This window comes from Gymnoscopelus braueri (genome assembly GCF_963280865.1).
Source record: "Gymnoscopelus braueri genome assembly, chromosome: 10".
In the NCBI taxonomy this organism is placed as follows: domain Eukaryota; kingdom Metazoa; phylum Chordata; class Actinopteri; order Myctophiformes; family Myctophidae; genus Gymnoscopelus; species Gymnoscopelus braueri.
In genome coordinates, this window is record NC_137611.1 from 28308410 (window position 1) to 28334199 (window position 25790).

Genomic DNA, 25790 nt, shown 5'->3' on the forward strand with positions numbered 1-25790 from the left:
GATTCTTCTGAAATTGTCATAAAATTGATCAAAGTCAAACTGGAGAGACTAGAAGTGTGTGGAACGTTATGTCGAGAGAGCTTTTTGTGACTTTCCAAAATGTGAATCTGCAGAAGCGGAAATGATCCACATTAATCAGGGCTGGTACAGGGCCAGAACTGTCAGACTGAGAACTATAATTGGGTTTAGACTGGGATTAGGATGATCCTCAGTTCAGAGAGGCACCCACAGACCCCCAGTTTAAATTCATGGCCTTGCTGAATGCACCAAATAGCTGCACAGATGTCCTAATACATCTAATACAATTAAAGCAATTCAGAGCATCGTTCTCGTGCTAGGGGATTTTTAGCCTCCTTTATCATAAAGATGCTCATTTGCCTGCAAGCTGCATTAAAGGACGACTTCACCCATTTTCAACCTATCTTCATATAATAGGTCCTCACTAATCCTCATGATAATATGGTAACATTTTTGTCTACTCCGTCTGTGTCTCAGAGGAGGGCTGTGGACAGTTCAAAACCTGCCTACCGGTGACATCATCGAAGGGGAATCCAAGCTAATAGAAGGAACTATCTACTCCTGGAAAGTTAGCATGCTCTAATGGAAGCCATTGTTCTCACGTTAATGCAAATCTAAATTAAAAAATTGGAATCTTGTTCGAAAAAACAAATCTGCCAAATGATGATGTCACTGGTAGGCGGTTTTTTGAAGTGTCCACAGCCCTCCACAATTTCTTTTTAACATTACCATTTTATCATGACTATTAGTGAGGACCAATTATATGAAGTCATCCTTTAGGTATAGATTGACCTGACGAAGATCCATATCGGATCGAAACATAGCCAATTGTTTCTCAAATAAAGAAGTATTTTACCATAGTTTGGTGTGCTCTACCTCTTCCTATGGTTTAAGTCTTTTTAGCCCAGGACCCACAGTCGACATGCGTATAGTTTCCTTTCAAGTATAGATTGGCAACAGCTATTGATTGTGTTCAGGAATAACATCGCATAGAGATCATTGGGATGCAGAATCCATTTAATTTTGTCTGGAATGCCATTGAAATACTACTATATAGACCAAGAGGAGGAATTGGCTGCCAGAGCACTGGGTCAAATGGGATGAGCTCTAGGGATAATAAGCATGATTCCTAGACCTAGAGCTACTACCCCAGACCAACTGGATTATAACGCCTACAGAGTGCTGAGAATGGCAATGTGGATAGTATTAATCCTACCCTCCTATAATTGTTCTGGCAGCTTGTTGACCAGATGGGTCTGCTTTGTTTGTGCTGGTTGGTAAACATTTGTTTTGCACATTACGTAACCAATGTAGACTCGCATGCTGTTGTGTTGTGTGATGTGTAACATGGAACCATGATTCATAGCAGGGAGTCTTTTGCAGCAATTACAGCCCCTGCCCTTCAGCCAGGGTGGATGTGATCCGATGACCCACTTCATTAGCTGCAGAGCTGGGGTTTTGCTGGCCAGGATGTCATATCTCTAGTACACACACAGGAAGAGTATGCTTGCTAAGTGATTGAAGTAGACATTTCTCTGTCTCGTGGAGAAGGCAAAGTGTCTTGAGGTCACCAAGGAGATTGTGCAGTATGTAGGCCAACTTGGGTCTGAGAAGCTCCCTGGAGTGGGTTGTGACGGCTGCCTGGACACGCTTTCTCAAAACACTCAACCAAGATTTGCTAACGCCTAACCTTTCTTGGTGTTTCATATACTGTAGCAGTATGAATGCACCCACACCTGCCAGAGGAATATTGAAGCTCAGATCATCCAACCACTTACTGACACACAGATAAGCCATTCCATAATTCTGTTCTGTCCCCGCAGTTAGACTGGCAGCATGGCAGTAGTGTGTTTCTACAGAAGTCATTTATACATGTTTATGCACAGCTGCTCTAGTAAAACCGCAGGTGTTGCCCAACCCCCCTCCCTCCTCTGACCAGGTGACTGAATCAGTGGCTGTCATCTCTTACATCCAGGGTATAAGGACCAGAGTATGGGTTAACTGCTCTGTTTTCTCCCTGTGCTGACCTCCCTCTCTCATGGGGTCAAGACACTGCAAGAACCCTGAGGATGCGATTTTGACTTTTTTTAGGAATGCTATGTTTGTTTTTACATTTTTATGACTTTATTGATAGTACACAGTGGAGATAGACAGGAAACGGGGAGAGAGAGAGACGAGGAGTGACACGCAGCAAAGGCCGTCGGGATTAGGATTCGAACCCGTGATGCGCTGTCAGGTTGCTTTTAGAGCCTATATGTGATATGTGCCTGGACCGCTAGGGCAGCGAGCGCCCCAGGAATGTTATGTTTTTCTGAGCCATAGAACAGCACTTTGGACCTTTTTCCTGCTCATGTCCTTCATTTTCCATTTGGTACTCGTCTTGGTAATGGAGAGGCAAAATCAATCTTGCAAAAAGTACATTTTAAGCCATTTTAGTTCAGACCAAAGATTTGTGACAAAACTAAACTGTTTAAGCCCAATTATAGCTGAATTATAGCTGACCTACAAGGTCACAACGCAACACCATTGTACAATGAAGCATAAATTAAGCATTAGAACATTGCAGAGAAAAATTGCAGCACTATGAATTACCCTTTAAGGGCTGTGGTTAAATGTAGTCTTTGAACTCGCGGATGCAAGCTGCTCGGTTCTCAGCCGTCATCATACACTGATCTATGGCACGTCATCATGCCAGCCGGCACCGCTGCACTGCCTGGAGATGGGGGCCATTTGTCTCCGAGATCTACTTCCCCTTCAGCAGGAAAGGCCAAACAAAAGCTGAGTCCTTTGGCTCCTGGCCATGTGAGAAACATCTTTTCCCCAGTTTCAGCATCAACTAACTGTACAATGCACAGCCTCAGCAGGGCTTAAAATAGCGATGTGTGCTCTCAGGCGAGAGAGGATGCGGGGAGAGAGAAAAGCCAGCGAGGGTAGTTGCACAACAAAGTGTTCCGTTCCGGGCCAAGTTCCTGAGGATAGAGGACACTGGTTAAGGCTCCAGATATGTGAGCTCATTTACCGTATAGACTATACACAAATAAGAGGCTCAAGGCCAGGTCGACCACTTTTGTGGACAGGTATTCATTTATAATGGCTGAATACTATACTCAGTCTTACGCTGTGATTGAGCTGCTCTCCATCTGTGGCACTCGCCTCAGTCCTGTTGAGCCAAATTGGCAGACACGGTCTGTTGGCTCAGCATAAATGTTCGAGAACTCTAAAGCAAATGCTGAAGCCTACACAAGCTTATGCTTGTGTAGGCTGTAATGTTGCTTCCTCTTGCAGAAGTAAGTACAATTCACTGTAGTGTATCTGATTATAGTAGCAGTGAGTTGGAAAAGGGTTTTGTGGCAAGAGGCAGATTTTGCACTTGAAAATATATTAGATTTGTTGGTAGATACGGTATTTGTTATCATTGAATCAAACCTGTATATCGATTCCATCATGGCCACAAAATGCTAGAAAGTGTAATCAGACCTTATTTACAACGCATCGTTGGCACTTTTCAAGAAACTACTGTTTCTCAAAGTGTGCATGTGAGAAAGAATTATGCCCCTTGCCCCTCGTATCTCATTTTCGAGGGGGTCTTACAGAACAAGATTTACATTTCAACTGTCCAGTATATCATTGAAGCAAACATTTTTTAAAGGATCACACACACAAAACATATTGAGAGATAATACATTTTTTATCAGCAAAAATGGAAAACATTTAATGTAAAAACAGATGACATCAGCACAATAATATTGGATCACGAAGCATTTTAACAGAATCAACAGAATTAATCTGTCACATTACAAGTAAGGTGGGTGAAATTGTGCAGGTTCATCAATGCAGTTAAAAGATAGAGAATAGCATGAAGAGAATAGAGAAGGAGACACAAAGGTACAAAAGTAACTAAAGTGCATAATATGTAATGTTCATAATAAATGAGAGAATGCATCCTATTTAACCAATTTGCACAGTAAATTAAGTGTCAAGTGCATGTGAAGAGTGTTAGAAGTAGATTTTCAGATTTGAAGTCTTAAATAGGAAAGGAACAGAAAGGAAAAAACTGCCTTTAGTGAGTGTGACAGGTTATACTCTGTTTCTGGTAACGTCCTTATTCCTTAAATAACTTGGGTAGTTGAAGTGTGTGCGCGTGCAAGTGCGTGCGCCTACGTGCTCACAAGGGGTGTGTGCATGTGTGTCTATGAGCATGCACAACAGTGAGAATGAGGGCGGCAGTGAGACAACTGTGAGTCAAAGGCAGAATAATTGATGGAGCTTTCTCTTTACTTTATATGAAGACATTGGCCTCGCTTGGCTATCTCAGATTTACAGCCTGATTTATATCCTGTTTTTGTCCAAGGCTGCCGGCTGCCTCCCTCAAGGTGACTTGGCATTTTTTTTCACTCTGGAGATTCGGCTGTATTTCTTGTCATTCTTGTGTGCACTTTTTTCTCCCCGGATCCCCTTTTTTTCTGCAGAATATATTTTCAGTATTTCAGGAGGTAAAGTGTTCCGTTTCATGAATAAGACGAAAGGTTTTGCACGCTTATTCTTGTCCTTAGAAATCCTTTTTTGTTTGGTGGAAGAAATTTCAAGTTGAAATTGCTCCGAGTTTTTGTGAGGATAATAATAATAATAATAATAACTTTATTTATATAGCACTTTTCAAAACATAAGTTACAAAGTGCTGAACAACAGAAAAAAACATAGCATACAAGATTAAAAAGTCTTATGGACTTGACATAAAAGCATTCAATTCAGATAAGCAGTAAAAACATATCTGGTAATTAAAATAAGTCAAGGAACATGGATAAGGAAGAAATAATATCAAATAAAATAGGTACTAGATAGAAAGACAGCACACACAAAACAATTATGGCTGATAGGGGGATCTAGGGAAAGGCTTTCCTGAATAAGTGTGTTTTTAGAAGTGTTTTAAAAGATGTCAGGGAATTTGCTTTCCTAATTTCCACAGGTAGGGCATTCCATAGTATAGGTGCTCGGGCAGAGAAAGCCCGATCACCTTTTGTGACCAAATTTGTTTTGGGGACTACTAGGAGGGCCTCCTCAGAGGATCTTAGGCTACGGGGTGGGTCATAGGGAGGCACCAGATCTGTAATATATTTAGGGGCAAGACCATTTTGGGCCTTAAAAGCTAATAAAAGTATCTTAAAATCAATTCTAAAAACAACAGGAAGCCAGTGGAGAGTTGCTAAAATAGGGGTGATATGGGCACGTTTTCTTGTATTAGTCAGAAGCCTGGCAGCTGCATTTTGCACCAGCTGCAGGCGAGAAATTGTTTTGTGGCTTAAACAAGTGTATAGACCATTGCAGTAGTCCAGACGGGAGGTTATAAATGCATGTATGAGTTTCTCTAAATCTACAGATGACAGGACAGACTTAATTTTTGCAATTGTTCTGAGTTGGTAAAAGCATGATTGTACAGTTTTTTTGACTTGGACATTGAATGAGAAATCTGAGTCGAAGAAGACACCTAGGCTCTTGGCGACCGGTTTTACAGCACTGGACAGGCTGCCCAGGTCGTCTTTTAAAAGGCTAGTGAGATGTGGGGGGCCAAAGAGAACAATCTCAGTCTTATCTGCGTTCAGCTGGAGGAAGTTTTGTGACATCCATGAGTTTATGTCAGCGAGACAGGCCCTTAGACCATCTAAGCTTCCTTTGGTTGGGGATTTGACCGGGACATAAATTTGCGAGTCATCCGCATAACAGTGGAAGCAAAGCTTGTGCTTGCGGATGATGTGACCTAGCTCCAGCATGTAGATGGAGAACAGGAGAGGTCCAAGAACAGACCCCTGTGGGACACCACACGTGAGAGGGGCTGAGGGGGAGGAGGTGTCGCCAGAGACAACGGAAATAGTTCTGTCACTGAGATAGGAACGCAATAGTTCAAGGGCGATTCCCTGCACGCCAACCCATCTTTTCAGGCATGTCAATAGGATGGAGTGGTCGACCGTGTCAAAGGCCGCACTCAGGTCAAGTAGTACCAGTATGGCACAGTCACCATCATCGACTGAGCGTAGTAGATCATTAGTTACCTTAATAAGGGCAGTCTCTGTGCTATGGAGAGCCCTAAATCCAGACTGAAATTGCTCAAAAATGTCATTGTTGTTCATGAAAGTGATTAATTGAGAAGAGATGATTTTCTCCAAAACTTTTGACAAGAATGATAATTTGGAAATTGGCCTGTAGTTGTTAAGGACAGATGGATCTAAGTTGGGTTTCTTCAGTAGAGGCTGGATGGTGGCCTGTTTAAAGACAGAGGGAAAAGTGCCGGTGGATAGGGATGCGTTTATGATGGCCAGAATGTGGGGTGAAATTGAGTGAAAAACCTCCTTAAAAATTTTGGTTGGAATGGGATCCAGTTGGCAGGAGGAGGATTTCATTGAGACAATTGTTTTTTCTATGGACTGATAGGTGACCGGTAGAAAATGGTTAAAAGAGACTGAGACGTTCGGGAAAAAGGGGGCGCAGCTAGTGTCTGGGATTATGTGAGATCTGATGTTCTCAACTTTGTGTAAAAAGTGGTTGAGGAATTCTTCACATTTCTCTTTAGAAAGTTGGTTGCTGTGGGGTGGGGTGGGGTTCGTGACCGAGTGTAGCACCTTGAATAGAGTCCTGGGGTTATGGCTGTTGGTTGAAATGATATTGGAGAAATAATCTGATCTTGCAACCTTGACTGCATTTTGATAATCTGCCATGAGAGTCTTCAGGATGTCTAATGAAATATGGAGATTGTCAGCTTTCCATTTGCGCTCAGCTTGTCGGCACCGTCTCTTTATGAGTCTGGTCTGGTCATTTAGCCAAGGTGAGGATTTTTTGGGGGGCTTGACAGCTTTGAGGGGTGCTATGGAATCTAGGATGGCTATGGAAGCATTATCAAAACTGTGGATAAGCTCGTCTAGGGTTTGGAAAGGATTGGGGGGGGGCACTGATGTCAAGAATGTCTCAGCAAATGAGGTGGCTGTTGTGGAGTCAAGGATGCGAGTGAGGCGGACTGGGAGACAGGTATTTGAGCTGGGGAGGGGAAGGGGTAGATTGAAGATAATGGCCTTATGGTCAGTTATAGTGTTGGGAAATGGTATAAATGTCATCATGCTAGGAGAGACACCAAGTGATAGGATGAGATCAAGGATGTGGCCCTTATTGTGGGTCGGTTGACAAACTGACTGGACTAGGTTAAATGACTCTGTGATTGCAATGAAATCCTTCACCATAGGATGTGAGGGGCAGCATACATGAATATTGATGTCCCCTAGGACAGTTATATGGTCATATTTAGGGGTTATCATGGATAAGAGCTCTGAGAACTCATCCAAAAATATAGGCCCACTTTTAGGGGGTCTATAGATGACGACACATAATAAAGGGACCTTTCCATTTACCACAAAGCTCATCATTTCAAATGATTTAAAGGTGCCAAAAGAATGTATAGGAGAGCATTTAAAATTATTTTTGTGAATTACAGCTATTCCACCACCTACACAGCCAGACTTGGTTAGAGTATACTGCTGGGTTGGTAAAGATCCCACAACAGCAGCGTCAAATGGGGAACATTGATCTAGTCTGTCCCATAGTAGCATGTCTCAGGTTGCCCTGGAGGGACACTCAATCCTAGGCCACGGAGCTCTCAGAGACTGAGGTGTTTGGTTCCGACTGGTGGAAACCGGATCTGTGGGCAGGGGTCAGAGAACAATGACCTGCCATCAGAGGAAGCTGACACACACACACACACACACACACACACACACACACACACCCCTCCATATCAATCTATCAAGGAATCAATCAATCAGTGAGACTTAATTTATCAGAAATGTTATCTGACTGTGAGCATGTCTTAGTACTGTGTATACAAGAGAGGAGTTTGTGGACATTCATCCATGCATTTATTTAATGTATTACAGGTCTGGAGTTTGAAGTTTGAACAGGAAGTTGAAAAGAACAAAGCTCTATCGGAGGCCTTGCAGACGTTGACCAGCGAGCACTACGAGCTTGAACAGTCCCTGTTCCTGACCAGAAGGTTCTCCACATTGAGCGCTGTCACTGAAGATGACTTCTATGATGCTGTGTCAGGTCAGCCCCTGCCTGAGACTGTTGAGCGTCATTTATATAGTTGGTCAAAAAAATGTATGTATGGTATTATCAAACCACTACATCGTTCCACTGAGAATGATTTGGCCTTCAGACCATTGATTCTCAACCTTTTTTAATTCCAGGACCCCCCGCTTGATATGCATTCGGCTGGACGTCTTTGATGCCAATTTTATTTCCGACAATTTAGGCGTTTAGCAGACGCTCTTAATCCAGAGCGATTTGCTTTTACAAGTAATCTATGATCGTAGGTAAACCAAGAACCTATCATCAGTCTAAACAGCATACAGTAATATATCATTTAAAAAAAATCTGTACATTGAAACTATACACACTACTATTGGGATGCCAGGTCAACAAATGAACCTGGCATCTGTCTAATAACATGCTATCTAAATGACATTTTAACCTTTGCATAAGCCTGCAAGGTTGTTAAGGCCGGGGCAAGTGCTACGGCCTACGGGCTGAGACCCCAATCTACATTGCAGTTGCAGATGTGTTCATTTAACTGTGAGTGTAATAGCACCAAACTGCACCATCAACTATCAATCATTCCAAGGACTTCTGGGGGTCCCTGGACCCCCACGTTGAGAACCAGTGATTTAGACCAGTGGTTTTCAAACTTTCTGTGCCCAAGGCACACCAAAGGACAAGTCAAAATCTCAAGGCAACCTGTATTCATATCCATTAATATCTATAACCAGCTCTCTCCCGTCCCTGCAGAACATCATCAGCAGGTGCAAAAATAAGTATGAAGGACAAATGGCATCCGAGTAACATTGTGACATTGTGATGATGCGAAATGGAAAGCGCTGGACGGGTCTGTCAAAAAATAAAGCTGAGAATCCTGAGGAGCTGGTCTAAATGTCACTTGCACAATGAACATAAATATGCCTTCTGCTCTTGCACATTTTGACCCTGCATTGTCACTGCTGTCCCAACCACCAAAAGCCCACAAAGTGCAAACTTTGAAAATTAAGTGAATTCATTTTCAGTACGATTTGCAGTTACAATATATATTCATAAGAATAGAGAAGAAACTGTTCTTTGTTTTAGGCAATAGTGTTAAATGCATTGCTGACTCACTGGGATCACACCTCTCCAGGTGCAGCTTTCACTGTTCATTGGCAAAACACCTTTTATATTTTTGTATCATAGTTAGCAGAATATTTCTAGAGACAAAGACATGCGGCAAGAGGTGCTATCTGGAGATTGTTGTTCTTTTTGGCTCCCTCTTTATAGACTCAGTCTTTTTTTATTCTCTAGAGATCATTTGGTATGTGTGTGTGTGTTTGTGTTTGTGTGTGTGCGCGTGCTCTGGGAGGCACCACAAGCTCAGTCTCTTGGTGGTGTTTGTCTCTAGGGTTACTTGAGGCACACAGCTTCGCCCTCCCAGACATTTCTAATGGCCGTTCCCATTGCAGTTTGACATGGCTGATTGCCCCAACGTCAGCTGCTACATTGCTGAGATGGTCCATTGATGTAGTGCAGCCGGTCAAATTATCCTTTAATTATATCCAAGGTTAATGAGTTTGTGGTACATTAGCCTGGAAAATGGCTCCTGTTTGCATTCTAGATATTTGAAGAGCAATTCATGTCAGTAGAGCCAACAGCAGTTTACAGTAATGCATGCTTGTCTTTGTGAGCTCATTAGTTGGCCTGCCTGTATATTTGCCTACATATTAGCCTTGCCACAATGGTTTGTCTGTACAATGGACATTTTGAATGTGCTGTATAGGGAGTGATCTCTGGTTCTGAGGGATATATTGCATTATTCATAGACACAGTTGGCGTCTGGTCACAGCAACACACGTTGCCTTTACGACTCTTGACCTCACAGCATGGTTCATATTCAACGACTCAATTGCTTGTAGGGATGTTGTACGAAGCATTTTGAATCTTCTAAAAGTAACCCGGGTTGGTGAAGCAAACCCATGTGCACACAGATCTCACACAATCTGTGAAAGTGTCGTTGTTGTTGAAGTTAGCCACGTTCAACCTGGCGTCCCTATTTTGTCGTTATGTCATTATATGCAAAAATAAGCAAGCCCATTGGCTGTTTTCGCTGTTTGTCGCACAGCTAAGTGTATTGGGCTAAAGTGGTGTTATGCATGTCTAGTTTTCCATGACATGGTTGATGTACGTATTATCTCCCCTCCCATCCACTGTGTTGTCCTTGTGCTAGCCAGTCAGCAGAGCAAACCATGTAGGAGGAAGTGAAGCCTGTCCGTGGCGTCTCATTGGAACAGAATCCCCAGGTGGAGCTTGACACGTGTGTGTGTGTGTGTGTGTGTGTGTGTGTGTGTGTGTGTGTGTCTGTGTGTGTGTTTGTGTGTGTGTGCGTGTTTGTGTGCGTGTGTGAGAGTGAGGAGGAGTATTCATTCCCTGGTCTAGACTAACAGTTAAAGACTACAGGACTGGAGGTTTCTGAGCTGACCCGTGTTTGTGTGTGTGTGTGTGTGCTGCTGTACTGTATGTATGTATGTTTGAGCCTGGCATGAGCCGCTTTCTGCCCCCTCTCGTCCCACACAGAGTCTGGGTCTGAGCTCTCTGTGAGCGGCTTCCTGTCCGTGGCCAGCCACTCTTTTGAAGAGGACGAGGGGAGAGACGCCCCCCTTTTCAGCAGCCTCCGCCATCCCAGCACCCTCGGGGGGCCCGCCGGAATGTCTGGGGAAGGGAACCATGGCAACGAGACAGCCCAGTGCAACGGAGTCAAGAAGCACAGGTGGGACACGTCCTAGTTAATAGGTCACGCTTGTTTTGCACTCGCCATGTTTATTGCTTTGTTAATGCTTTATTTACCATTCGCCAGGTGACAATATTTGGACCATGTGCTCTGCACACAGCATTTTCTTAATTGTACATCATGGTCTCTATCTTTTAGCTGTTGTTTTTTTTCGATATCCTTTACAAACAACAGTCAGATGCTTCAGCTATGACAAGTATCTATCATAGCCGCCATACGGCAGTATGTACACGTTCGATCACATAGAGATATCAGTCAGCAGACTCGTCTGATGACCATTGGGTTACGGATCCGCATTTGCAAGAGAGCTCAAGTGAATGAACGTCACAGTAGTTGTAATGGAATACCGCAGTTTGTTTTTGTTCGAGCACCCCAGCCCCAGAGAGTAGTGCCGCTCCTGTTTTTCCTACCCGTTCAGTCTGTCTGAGCTACCAGGGCCTTGGTGCCATGGTTCAACATTATGATACTTCCCTTGAAAATGGGGCATGGGTCCATTTCATTTCTACGAATGCTTATTTTAGTTTTCCCTCTCTTTTTTTAACCCAACGAGTGACCTGTGAATAATTTAGTGGGTTCTGGCCTATAGAGAGTCACAGGAAAGGAAGGGACTGTGTGTGTGTGTGTGTGTGTGTGTGTGTGTGTGTGTGTGTGTGTGTGTGTGTGTGTGTGTGTGTGTGTGTGCGTGTGCGTGTGCGTGCGTGCGTGCGTGCGTGCGTGCGTGTGTGCGTGCGCGCGCGCGCATTAAAGATTGATGAGGTGTCTGTTTGTATGTTATTACTCCTGTCATTCAGAGTTATGTGTACATGGTTGCATGTAGATAGGCCTAAGTGTTGTTTGTTTATTTGATGGATTGGTGGAACTGACATCTTCCCTTAATTGGAACTCTCTCTGACACTATTCGCACTGATTAATTCTAACGCTGTTAAAATACCGTTGCTAGTGCTACACTGCTACCACAAAATTCTGTCATAAACATTTCATTTTGTCATTTGAATGTTTTCACAGTAAAACATGGATGACTTCTATGTGTGACACATATAACTTCTATTTCAAGATAGACAAGAAGTAATGTTTACATTTACTGTTTACAATGGTTTCGAGCCCAACTAAAGAAACATGGCTTTACAGGAAGTAGATGACTATACTAGCTTTTTCTGGTGTGGATTGGAGCTGACAGAAGTGCGTCTCTGCCATGCACCAGTGGCCTGTTCATTCCACTGTTGTTAACAGAGGGTTCAGCTTGAGCCCCATGGCCCTTCCGTCTCTCTATATCTCTCTCTGTCTTGCTGTGGTTTGTTGTGGGATTGGCTTATTTTTCTGTCACTACAGTATAGCTGCTGCTGTGATGATTTTGTGAATAAAGGCACCACCAGCACACCTGTCATACAGACGGTCCATTACAGTTTGCTACCTGGCCCATCAGCTCACCTCAGTGAAGTGTAAGACAGAGCCGTTGTTTTTTACTTCTAAGATTATGAGCGTTCAGGTGACAAGAAGGTCAGTTGGCTCTCACGCATTGAAGGAGGCATGAGCTCGGCCCTGGCCTCCCTAGGCTGGTGAGGGGAGTGTAGCGCCCAGGATCACTTAGAAAATTGGCACCGGGTGAAAAATAAGGGTTACGAAATCGCGGGATAAATAAAAAAAAAAAGAAAGATTATGAGTGCTCTACCGTATTGTAATTTGATATTGTACAAGTGTTTGTCCACTTCTTTAGAGTCAAAACTGCTTCTCGACCAACCCCTTGAAAAACTCTATGAATCAGCATACCGTAATAACGTATTCAGGCTGACCAACAACATTGTCTCTGACCGAACAATGTCCTGAATAGTGAATGTGAAGTGTTACCATCAAACGGGAGACACAGGGTTCTACGACATAATAAACTTGGACTGAAGCACTCTTTTGCGTACCAAATGTATGTTGATTGTAATGTTATGTTAAATGTATGTCTGTTTCTTGTCTTTAGTGTTGCAAATGGCGCTACAAATTTCAGAACTTATAACAAAGTATCATCAATCAGTCAATTCATCAATATCAAATAGTGTTTCAGACATTATGGTTGGCAGTATTTGATCTAGATAGAATATCACACAATGCAGAAAGAAGAATGCCTCTTGTGACCAGTCCTGAATACTACAGATACACAGATCTCCCTTCCATTCATGGGTATTGCATGAGGCTTTGACCAGAGCAGCTCATTAACTCGCAGGTGTCAGGTTAACTTTGTTTCCAAACCGCAGGTCAAGCCACGCACTGTAGTTTTACTTTTAAGGTAATCCAACTACTTCATTTTGATAGGTTTAGCTTCGCCTTGGTATTCATTGCTCTGGCTTCTGTTACTTTAAAGGTTTCATGACGTTCAGTTTTACCACACATTAAAAGTCTTTGTCATGGTCCTTCAAACGTGTATAGAAAGTTTTAACCAAAAAATCCACTCCATTGATCCATGGCAGGTGTTTTTCTCTCACATTTCTAAAGCCTTTTCAACTGCAATGAAAAAATAAATCTTTGCCTGCGGGTGTCGCTGGTGAGGGATTTTGCCTGTCAATCATCGCCTCTGCTCCGCCCCCCCCCCAAAGGAAAGGATAGGGGAGGGGAGGGGCGAGGAGGAGAGTGGGCGGGATTAATCGGCTGTGACCTCACTGCCGAAGGGCCAAGCTTAGGTTACTTTTCAGCCTAATTATTCAGAAAACCCCAGACCACAGAAAATCCACTGAATGTTCAAAGTTCAGATTTTTTGGGTGTAATTGAGGTCATAAAAACCCCCAAAAAACATAGAAAATAAAAAAAGTGAAAATGAATGTCATAGAACCTTTAAAAAAAAGAAAATTTGTTGCATGAAGCAGAGATGAGTCGAAAACAAACCGGGTCTCAGGAGGAAACGGGGTCTCATATTTCAGTGCAGTCAAACCAACAGTAACAAATATAGCGATTTATTTTTAACAGCACTATAAAGGGCCTCGGATTTCAGTAATTCCTCTCGAGTCATCTATTTTTAAGGTTGTGATACTAAAACCGTATTTCTGTATTCCTGTATTTCAGTAACATGCAGAGCTGACAGTGGTTGCTTCTCTCTCTCTCCTGCCATCCCACAGAACATATCTACCGGCTCCCATGTACTCCAGGAACGATATCAGCATCTGGAGCATCCTCAAAAAATGCATCGGCATGGTGAGAACAACGAATCCACCCAAAATAACCTTCTTGTTTACTTTGATGATGATGGATCGCCTGTTACTATATCCCCCTGACAGGGAAATAAAGTGCTTACTTAAGACTTTGCCCTCAAGCAGGTTTAGTGGAACTCAAGTAAACTTGGGCAAAAAGTACCCCAATAGTGATGACGTAGATTTGAACTTCCTCATTAATTTGCGGTGGAGCTAAGTTTGATCATTATTATAGGTCTCATGGGGCACCAAATACCCTCTCCAGTCTCTGCCTGGATTTAATTAGACTTTATAATCTCTGTTTACCCTCTAATCCCCAATTAAATGGGGCTAATGGCTTATACATATCCGACCTGATGGGCAAACGCATGCGTTTTTATTGGCAATAGAGTCTAGTGCCTGCTTTATGTCATGTACTCTCTATGTATCATGCATTGGATATTATTAGTAGATACGGAAAATTAATATGTAAATCCATGACACATTCAGAACATGGGCTACTGTAAAAAATCAATGCGTTTCATCATGCACTGGATACATTATGTATTCAGGCTATATTCTATACATCGTAATGATGCAGAATGTCCTCGTGGTTTCTTTCATCCTCTCTCTCTCTCTCTCTCACTCTCAGGAGTTGTCAAAGATTGCCATGCCTGTGATCCTTAACGAGCCCCTGAGCTTCCTGCAGCGGCTGACAGAGTACATGGAGCACACCTACCTCATTCACCAGGCCAACGCCTCCACAGACTCTATAGAGAGAATGAAGGTAGCTCAAATGAACACATCACAACCGGCTCTGTGAATTTAAAACACAAATACTTCATTTTACAAAATGTCTATATATACTGTATGAAATGTATGCTTGAACTAATAGAAATGACTGAAGTTAGCTATTATTATTTTTGTACGATTCTAACTGTTCCGTTTGTCTGATGTCGATTTTATGAGATGGTGTTTTCTTTCAAGTGGATGTTCCGTTTGCATCTACTGCAGCCTAGTATATCTTCTTATAACATTGCCATGGTATCGTGAGACTTGACAATCATTTTGTGTAATTGCTAGTAATTATTATTAGCTAATGATGTATATATCTTGCTCATTATAAGTCTATGGTTTGTACACAGTAAAGCCATCGGTGTACATTTTCATATTGGTAACTGGTAAATTGACAATTGCTTACATTTGTACACTCTCGGTTAAATTAACACTCGGGATTCTACTGTGTAGTGTGTTGCAGCCTTTGCTGTGTCAGCTGTAGCGTCACAATGGGAGAGGACTGGGAAGCCATTTAACCCACTATTAGGAGAGACCTACGAGCTAATAAGGTGAGAGAACTCCTTTTAACCATTTCCAACACAGGATAAGGCTGTGACGAGATAAATCTGATTTATACTTGGTTCATCTTTCGGCTAGTTCCCATCTGGGTCGCCACAGCAGTTCATCTGCTTCCGTTCTCTGCGTCTACCTCGGTCACTCCTGCCACCTGCATAAATCCTCTCTCACTCATCCATAAACCTCCTCTTTGGCCATCCGCTTCTCCTCTTGCCTGGTAGCTCCATCTTCAGCATCCATCTCCCTATAGGGCATAGCAGTGGCGGCCATTTTCTGGTTCCACACAAAATACTCAATGCATTTTTCCCATTGACATTTCCAAAAATATTGATATCAATTATTTTAAGCCTAGAATCAAGTCATCCAGGTGGTCCTGGTGAATCATGACCATAAAACGTTTGATTCTGTGAAAAAACTTTTTTGAAAACGGCAAAACAAAGGGTATTTATTAAATATAGTAGGGCTATCATATAATTAAATATAAAATTTGAAAAAATCACAGAAAAAAAGGTTTTATGGTCATGATTCACCAGGACCCTGGATGGCTTGATTCTAGGCTTAAATGAATTGATATAAATATTTTTGGAAATGTCAATGGGAAAAATGCATTGAGTATTTTGAAGTGGAACCAGAAAATGGCCGCCACTGCTATGCCCATGATCCCCTCATCCCTCCTCTGCAGATGTCCGAACCATCTCAACCTCGCCTCTTTTGTTTTATCCCCAAACATTCTAACCTGCTGGGCTGATCCTCTAATCCTTTCTGGTCTTGTACCTCCTTGTCACTCCTAGTGAGAATGGTAGCATCCTCAATCCCGCCACCTCGCCTGCTTCGCCTCCTGTCTTTTCATCAGTGTCACCGTTTCCAAGCCGTACAGCATGGCTGGTCTCACTACCTACCGTCTTATACATCTTCCCTCTCACTCTTGCTGGTGGTACCCTTCTGTCACAAATCACTCCGGATACTTTCCTCCATCCGTTCCACCCTGCCTTCACTCTCCTCTTCACCTCTCTTCCATACTCCCCTTTGCTTTAGATCAGTGGTTTCCCAAAACGTTTTAGCTCAAGACCCAAAAGAGAAATCTGATGGTTGCCCGGGACCCAAACTAGTGAAAATAGCAGATCTGTTGAGCCCCATGCCCCTTCCGTCTCACTATATCTCTCTCTGTCTTGCTGTGGTTTATTGTGGGATTGGCTTCTTTTTCTGTCACTACAGTATATATTTGTTTTTAATTCATGCTTTTTTTTTAATGCTTTTTTTTTTATATTTTGAAATAATAATTAAAAACTAAATGTGGGAAACAAAATATGAAGGCATAGTCACTTGTGACCCATAAAAAATGTGTCTGCGACCCACTGTTTTGGAAACAGTGCTTTAGATAGTTGACGTTATAGTCCACGGTGCCTCCTGCCTGACTTCTTCTGTCAACTTGTCCATTACCAGTGCGAAACAAGAAAGGGCTCAGAGACGATCCTTGATGTAGGCCCCAACCCCACCTTGAACCCTTCCGTCACTCCTACCACACTCCTCACCACTGTCACACTGTCCTCATACCTATCCTGCGCCATTTTGACATCTTCTTCTCTGCCACTCCTGATTTCATCATGCAGTATCACACTTCCTCTCTTGGCACCTTATCATATGCTTTTTCTAGGTCCACAAAGACACAGTGGAACTCCTTCTGACCTTCTCCATACTTCTCCAACAACACTCTTTGCCTATAGCTGCCACTACTCTTTCCCATAGTTTTATGCTGTGGCTCACCATGTTCATACCTATGTACAGTTAGTTACTGCATCGCCTTTTGTTCTTGAAAATCGGTACCAGTGTACTATTTCTCCACTGTTCAAGCATCCTCTCACCTTCCAAGATTGTGTTGAATAATCTAGTGAGGAGCTCCACTGCAGTCTGCTCCACTAAGCAGTTGTGTGGCGAAAATAGCCGATCTACAAGCTTAGATCTGCTATTTTCTGCGTGCGACACCGTATGAATTAAGCAAAATAGATACACAGTCAGTACTTTCCCACTGTGGCCATCTCTGGGTCTAAAACGGAGGAATTGTAATGTGCAGAAGAGCAGAGAGGTGACAAACAATTAATTTCATTTTCAATAAATAAATGTCATAGTAAAAATGTGCACTCCGTATCTTTTAACGTTTTTTTTTATGTATCATACATAGTTGTGTACTTTGAAGGGTTGTATTATTGTCTTTTCCATAAATTTTTTCTCATGCCCGAAGAAGGTCAAACGACTTGCAATAAATTGGATACTTGCAGTGTTTTCTTTCATTCACTATGATTTAATTCAGCTCCAGCACCTCACTTAAGTTTTTTGTTTACGGATGAGCGGTGGTTTAGTTAACTTGAACTAAATTTGTTTTAATAAAAAATGTATCTATACTATATATATATCCTTTTAACCCATTAAGACCTGAGGCCTATTCTACAAATGCCTTCTAAATCAGTAGCTCTCAAACTTTTGCATCATTCAAAAATGATTCAACATTTTTCAAAAATGTTGACGCGCTGTGAGCTCTGCTATTTTTGAATAGCCAACGCTAAAAATTTTAAATGACACCGATGCTTTCCCCGGTTTCTCTCTCCGTCAGAGAGGACTTGGGATTCAGGTGGTTGTCGGAGCAAGTGAGCCACCACCCTCCAGTGAGTGCCTTCCATGCTGAAGGCCTTAACGAAGACTTCCATTTCCACGGCTCCATCTACCCCAAACTCAAGTTTTGGGGAAAGAGTGTCGAAGCCGAACCCAAAGGGATCATTACTCTGGAGCTGCCCAAGTGAGTGCTTCATACATTACGGTGCAGTAGTGCTCGATTTATACTTTGTTTTGCGCATCGTGTCTCGTGCGAAACACCAGCGTGCAACTAAAGTCTAAATCAAGCGTATCAGTTCACACTGCCTTCTCAGGTGAGCGGTGTGGTGCAAATCATCAATTAAAAATCGGTGTTGGACTTGGTGCTAAATTCTATTTTGGGTTTGCTTTCCTCTTTTCTCATCGCAGATATAATGAAGCGTACACTTGGACAAACCCCACCTGTTGTGTCCACAATATCATTGTCGGCGAGCTTTGGATTGAGCAGTATGGCAACGTGGAAGTGATCAACCACAAGTAATACAAACACACTGTTTCCATGTCATGCCCTTGTGTATACAGTACTGTGTGTGTGTGTGTGTGTGCGCGTGTGAGAGCGCTATTTGTGTCGCAGTATGAATGTATGCACAATGCTAATCTGTTTGTGTACGTGCATGGGAGCTTGCATGTTTGCGACAGTGGATGTGTATATCTGCAGTGTTGTGTTGATCTACTTTAACATCCAGCATATTGATCGTGGCAAACAGAACTGGAACAGTTCCATGCCATTAGAAAGCGAGAGTGAGCCGAGTGGGTGAACGTTTGAAAGCCTTGTCGTCACACACACACACAGCAGGGGAATGGTAAAAGAGAATTGGTAAACAGTAACACAGAGGCTGTCATTCTGTGACAGGACAGGGGAGAGATGCAGCTTGACGTTCAAGCCCTGTGGCCTCTTTGGCAACGAGCTTCACAAAGTGGAGGGTTACATCCTAGATAAAAGGTATCTGTATGCTTTCATTACCCAGTGGCTCATTAATTCTCTATAAGGTTCAGCAAATGTATCTAGGTATTTCCTAATACAATTCTTGCTCCTTTTAGTTAATTAGCTTAATTGAATAAATGTTTTTATATGTAATGTAATGACAGTGAATAAAGACCAAAATGTGCAGACTCCTATAATAAGAGCTCTAATTGTCAGTGATGGCACACCATATCAGAAATGCCTAAAGCTCTGTTTTAATAACCTCTTCCGTTCTTTGCATATTTGCAGCAAAAAGAAGCTCTGTGCGCTCTACGGCAAATGGACTGAGTGCTTATACACGGTAGACTGCGACACCTTTGACGCACATAAGAAGGCAGACAAGAAGAATGCTGAGGAAAAGAAAGGCAAACGGGTATTATATTTGCTGCAAAACTTATTACATTCCACACCACTGTACTGTACCGCTGTACTGTAGCTCCAAATGTTTTTGGATAAGTCAATTATTAGTATATAACATATTTCATACCAAGTAAACTCAGCAAAAAAAATATACAATCAGATATTTATCAGATAGAAAGTACAGTAACCCCCCCACACACACACCCTCCCACGCACATAAAATTAAGCATTTATAAACACGGATCTAGGCCTGTCCCCGACTAAGGATTTGTTTAGTCGAATCTAATTGGCGACTAATTGCCAATAGTCGACTGGCAGTCGACTAATATTTTAAAAAAAATACATTTTATTTCAAAGGGCCAAGTCTACACAGTTTGTTTTGTGTCTCCAGCAGAGTTTCTAGTGTCTCTATCTCTCTCTGGAAGAGGTTGCACATGAACTCTGCAGCCGCACTGAGGCGCTCCAACACAAACAATACCAATACAAAGACGAGGAATAAGAAGAATAAAGTGGAAGTTACGTGTGGTTGCAGGTGTACACTTGGCCAAAAAACGATTAAAAACATTTTTGGCCCTTTTTTCGACTAGATTCGACTAAGAGACACGCAGTCGACTCGGACCCCCCGCGACTAACCAGTCGACTAGTCGAGGTCAGGCCTACACGGATCCATTCACATGATACAGAATGTAATACCCCTACGCCACCCCACATCAGCTCATGATGAACCCAAATAACCACATACGGACAGACAAACAGACAGACAGACACACACTGACCTTCTAAAAAAGAATAGTTACAGCAGGTCATCAAGCCAAACACCTTTATTTGTATAGCTATAGCACATTTCAAAATAAACTCAATGTGCCTATTTATTGTTAATTGTGAAAGAGAAAATACAAATGTGGACGTCAGGTTGAAAGTGGTTAATGTGTTTGTGTGGCTGTCTCTCTCCAGCCTAGTGTGGATATGGAGCCAGAGGAGATGCCTCCGCCTGAATCTGAGACGGTGCAGATGATTCTAGGCAGTGAACTGATGTGGAGGATTTCCCCTCGCCCTGACAACTCAGCCCAGGTAAGAGGACGTTACGAGGATGTTACAAATGTTGGATGGTGAGCAGAGGAACAAGTTAAATGGAAGCCATTACAACAACTTTCAACATTCCCACTATACTGTACCAGTGTTTCCCATAGGGTCACTTTTTTATGGGTCACGACTCGAGTAAATGTAATTTATTAAATTTTTCCTACTGTTTAGTTTAGTAAAAAAAGAAAATCTAAGATTAACAAACAATAAAAATAGTCGATCTACGAGCTTGTTGATTGGTTATTTTTCACAATTTCTGAAATAGGGCTTAAAGGAGTAGTTCACCCAAAAAATGACACACCCCATGAAGCCTTGAATTCATGGAGATTGTTTAGTTTTTGTTGCAGTCCTAAGCCAATAATTTGATGACCGGCGGAAAGATGCTAATGTCTCGGAGACTATTTGAGTCATCAAATCATTGGCTCAGGAATGTGACAAAAGCATCTCCATGAATTCAAGGCTTCATGGGGTGTGTAATTGATAGAAAATGAAGTAATTTTATTTATTTTTTCTGTACGTTTGGGTCCCGGGAAGACAAATTTCCTTTGGCTCTGAAGCTGAAAAAGTTTGGGAACCCTGCAATACTGTAAAAACATAGTACTGTATGTTTGTTGGAAGTGGCGTTAACAGTGAGCAGTCATTTATGTGCCTCTGAAACGCCACCGAAGTCGTGCTTACCCTCAGTGATGTTACAGGTGTACAGTCCTGTGAAAACTATGCAAGAAGTTATCCCTGATGGCTTTCTGCCAGAAAACCAATCAAATGGCTTACAGCTAGTTCACTTTAGATACTCTGTATGACATAAAATCCTAGCTTTTTGCTGGTGTAGTGTTATTGTAGTGTGGTGGTGTAGTGTTAATAGTTGCTACTGTAGGCGAATATACTTTGATTTAGGTAATTCATTTTTGTACGTTTAGGGTGCTGTCACACCGAACTTTAATTAAAGTTAGGTGTGACAGCACCCTTTGGCATGAAGCTTGGTTAAGGTAAGGTTAGGCACCGTTAGCATATATTTAGGTTTTGGTAGGGTTAAAGGAGTAGTTCACCCAAAAAAAATCTTATTTTCCATCAATTACTCACCCCATGAAGCATTTGAATTCATGGAGATTTGTTTGTTTTTGTTGCATTCCTAAGCCAATAATTTGATGACCGGCGGTCTCTCCGGTAGGAAACTCAAATGAGACTCTTTGAGTCTCCTACCACATACATTTGCATCTTTCCAGTGATCATCAAATTATTGGCTCAGGAATGCGACAAAAACAAAATAATCTTCATGAATTCAATGCTTCATAGGGTGTGTAATTGATAGAAAGTACGTAATTTTTTGGGTGAACTACTCCTTTAACTTTAGGGATATTTTTGGTGGGGTTGGAAAAAGCTTATATAGAAAGGCACTAACTTAGTTCAGCCGTGTGCCAATTTAACCACTTGAACCCTAGCGTCCCTTTTTTGGGACGAACATTTTGCGAAAATAGCCAATCTACAAGCTCGTTGCGCATTGTGAGCTTGTAGATCAGCTACTTTCAGTGAAGATATTTGGTGTAGAGGGAAAAAAGAAGGGGGCCAAGTATAGACCTCAGCTCAGTGGCCTTGTGGTTGGAGTGTCCACCCTGAGACTGGGAGGACAGGGTTCAATCCCTGGCCGAGTCATTCCAAAGACGATGCCCGCCCAATGCCTCATATCCTTGTACATCAAGCAGCCTCACACCGAGTAAACAGGAGATAGGCTCCTGACCCATAGGCCACATGGCTCAACAGTTCCAAGTCCCATGGCTGCTTAGTTATAAAGTATAAACCCGTGGGGGACTCCCGCGAACTAAGTACGTATATCGGGTTTACCTGGTTAATTGGTCCTGGGTGAGACCAATCAAATAAGGCTTTCTGACAGAAAGCCCTCAGGGAAATCTTCTCTGTTGTGCGAGAAACACAACCTTTACTTCCAGCTTTTTAGCCCTCGGTGGCTGTGTCCTTTTCGCTCTGTTTATGGCAAAATAGACAGTATTGCCATAGTATGAATCAGGTTGATGGACCATTTGGTTATGTGAAGCTGGTGCTTGCCCACAAACCGCATCATGGAAATGTAGAAACGCGAAGAATAGCTAAAATAGACTTTTTAGTGTCAATATGGGTTATCGTAAAAGTTATTGTATGTTGTTCCTAATACTATGATGATCATAAACAATTAACTGAAATACACATTATGTTTAACAAAAATAAGGACTTTTTATATTCCATTCTCCGCACCCAATGGAAAACAACAAATGCATGAAGAGCAGAATTAGTACGATATATTATCAAAATGAAGAAGAGGGCATTTACATTTTATAACGACCTAAAAGAAAGCGACCCAGAAACGCTCCATAACAAAGCCCTTACCTATAGACAAAACCTAGAGGGATGCCCCCTTAAGCCAGCTGGTTCAGGGACTCTGTGGACAAACACAAAAAAACTAAAAGAAAGCTACCTGACGTACTGGAAAGAGTCAACCCAAATCAGGTGCTCTGGAGGATTATGAGAAGGATAATATTCTATTTTAAGCGCTGATTGTACATTTTACCTCTGACACATTGTTTCTGTCTCCATAGAGGTAACAGCTTTATACTGTATATTGGTCTCATTTTCTCTATGGCAGTTCTACGCCTTCTCTACATTTGCCATGCAGCTGAACGAGCTAGATAAAAGCATGGAAGAAGTTATGCCCCGCACAGACTGTCGTCTCAGGCCTGACATACGCGCCATGGAAATTGGAGATATAGGTACAGCACACGACACTGATCCTCTGATTCCACCTTATGTCACTTTTAAAAACGTCCATGTGTTGTTATATGTGGATGTTTACATTCATAATATTTCCATGACTCTTAGATTTAGCAAGTGCAGAGAAGAAGAGGTTGGAGGAGAAACAAAGGATGTCCCGGAAGAATCGCACCAAATCTAGCGAGGAATGGAAAAATAGGTAAAGTCAAATGTCAAAAGTCAACCTCTCCTAGAATGCCTGTGTGCTTTGCATTTTCCCCAATGCAGTGGCTAGATCTGCTTTGCTGATTGCTTTCCCGTTTGTCTTGTGGTATCTCCTATGCCGTCCCCACCATGGCACCCCACCCACTTTGTTGTCATTGAGAAGGAACCCTGCGCTTGACCCAAGGTTTGGCTCACTCACTATGCCCTGCTTTGCATTGCTTTCTTAGTGTTGCATTGGTTTAGTCTTCAAAATGTTACACTGCCCTCATCAGGACAACACGCACAATTGCAAGCAACATTTTGGCCTCTAGTTTGAGGGCGGTAAACTTTTCCTCTCTGCCTTTAACTACACAGTGAATTATTTTCTCTCACAAATGTGCTATGCTGATGAAATATTCCAGAGTATTGTGAGCCAAAACCATCGCCGTAGATGAGGTGTTCCTGATGTGGGTGTGTCAGCAATTGTCCGCTAAAGATATGCAAGTTTGAATAATGGGTAACACGGTCTGTGAAGCCCATATCGATAATAAATTATACCATAATGTATAATACAGGGTAATTATAATCATTTACAATCTCATCTGATGTCTTAACAGTCATAAGGCATTACAAGTTAAGTTAGACTGTAATACTTTATAAAGTCAGGTATACACAATTGCTCATAATTGCTTCACCCATTTTGCAGGGAAGGTTATAAATTCTTATAAACATCATGGCGTTTTCAGTAATCCTAAAGGATGGAGAGGGTGGTTATTGCCATAACATCTTTATGAAAGCTGATTGTCTGCTTCAAGTAAAGGTGCAAGATTATTTTATTTTATTTTAGTTATACCTACCTAAATAAAGAAATAGAAATGAATACAACCGCACTTTACCTGAAGCAGAAAATGCGCTGTCTTAAAGGTTCTGTGGCATGCCATAACCACACTCATACATTAAGCGGCACCCGCTTTGCTCCTAACCAGTGGCATCAATTTGGCTAAAGCTGAGGTGTGCCAACGCCACCTGACAGCACCAAAAGACACTAATTTCCTACATAGGCTGAACTACAGAACAACAGTGTCAAATGACAAACTGCATCTTCAGACACTTATACTAACATTTAGTGGTAGTTGAGCTGAACCATCTTATAAATAATACAAACATAGGCATGGAACAGAAATTACTCTGTTTATAGATTTACAACCTTTAACTTCAACTTATCTCTGATATGCACTATTCTGCACCATCCTAAAGGTCAGAAAGTAGAAGAGAGACAAATATTATCATTATAACATTCACTGTGGGGGTTTAATTGAAAACGTTTTTCTTTTTCATAGCAAGGGCTGCCTGTAAGTAACTTGATCGATCTTACTCATTTTAGCTTGTTTTCAACATAGAGAAAAAAAAAACATTTGATGCAGTTGAGATTGGTAATGTTTCAGCCTTCTGAAATATCACCTTAGACTTGAGAAAGCCATAAACATTGTTTTCAATTTCACAAGAACTGATAAGTTGCTTGTGTCTCATTTTCATCTTCCTCAAGCTCGAGGAAAACATTGGCTGTTTGGCACTGTGCCTTGAGCGGGGTCTGTCATACAGCTGGGCACACTTTTCCATTGTAGTTATTTATGTCCATGATGGGAGATAGAACAATCTAATGTCTGGATTGCTCCTCAACAATCAATACTCAGTGCAGCATAGACAAAGTAATGTGAAAGTAACATTTTCTTGAGTGCCCTGCATTTCACCTGATTAAAACACACCCTGTTACTGTGTGTGTGTGTGTGTGTGTGTGTGTGTGTGTGTGTGTGTGTGTGTGTGTGTGTGTGTGTGTGTGTGTGTGTGTGTGTGTGTGTGTGTGTGTGTGTGTGTGTGTGTGTGTGTGTGTGTGTGTGTGTGTGTGTGTGCATGTTACTTGGTAAAAATAGTCAATGCCATGACAGAGTAAAACCATGCATGAGGCCTAGATGTCCATATTAGTGCTGATTTTATATCAACATGATTATAGTTCATATTGCACACAATGACATAACTTCCTGAATTTGTTTTGTTGAATTAACTGTTGTCGTCTGGGATTTTTTACTGTGATGTAAACAAATGTCATTGCTCCCGGCAGGTGGTTTAAACAGGGACCAAACCCCCACAACAAAGCTCAGGACTGGCTCTACGTGAAAGGGTACTGGGAGAGAAACTACCCTCAACTGCCTGACATCTACTAACTATTGACGCTCACTTATGTACCATACAGAAACATGATCTATGTAAACCTCACTCAAATTCTCTCAGCTGTGTTTTTGTTTGTAGTAAGGCTCCTGATGCAGCTTACAGCTTATCAACGTATACGAAACTTGACAATAAATGTACAATGACATCGTTTTCTGTGTAGAGGTACTGTACAGGTAAGAAATAGGCCTTGGCGTGAAAAAGA

General features: G+C 42.1%; 1 protein-coding gene across 1 annotated transcript in view; it reads left to right on the forward strand.

The window, feature by feature from the left end:
- Positions 1-25790, forward strand: part of LOC308093947 (oxysterol-binding protein-related protein 1-like) — a 32689-nt gene extending 6899 nt beyond the window's left edge. Inside the window, exons 4-16 of the mRNA XM_080440359.1 lie at positions 7935-8103; positions 10654-10846; positions 13963-14038; positions 14666-14800; positions 15262-15359; positions 17975-18157; positions 18382-18489; positions 18866-18955; positions 19226-19349; positions 20291-20407; positions 23052-23175; positions 23285-23375; positions 25479-25790. Coding sequence (XP_080296485.1) covers positions 7935-8103; positions 10654-10846; positions 13963-14038; positions 14666-14800; positions 15262-15359; positions 17975-18157; positions 18382-18489; positions 18866-18955; positions 19226-19349; positions 20291-20407; positions 23052-23175; positions 23285-23375; positions 25479-25581 — 1611 coding nt within the window. The 3' untranslated portion in view covers positions 25582-25790. The remainder of the gene's footprint in view (positions 1-7934; positions 8104-10653; positions 10847-13962; positions 14039-14665; positions 14801-15261; positions 15360-17974; positions 18158-18381; positions 18490-18865; positions 18956-19225; positions 19350-20290; positions 20408-23051; positions 23176-23284; positions 23376-25478) is intronic.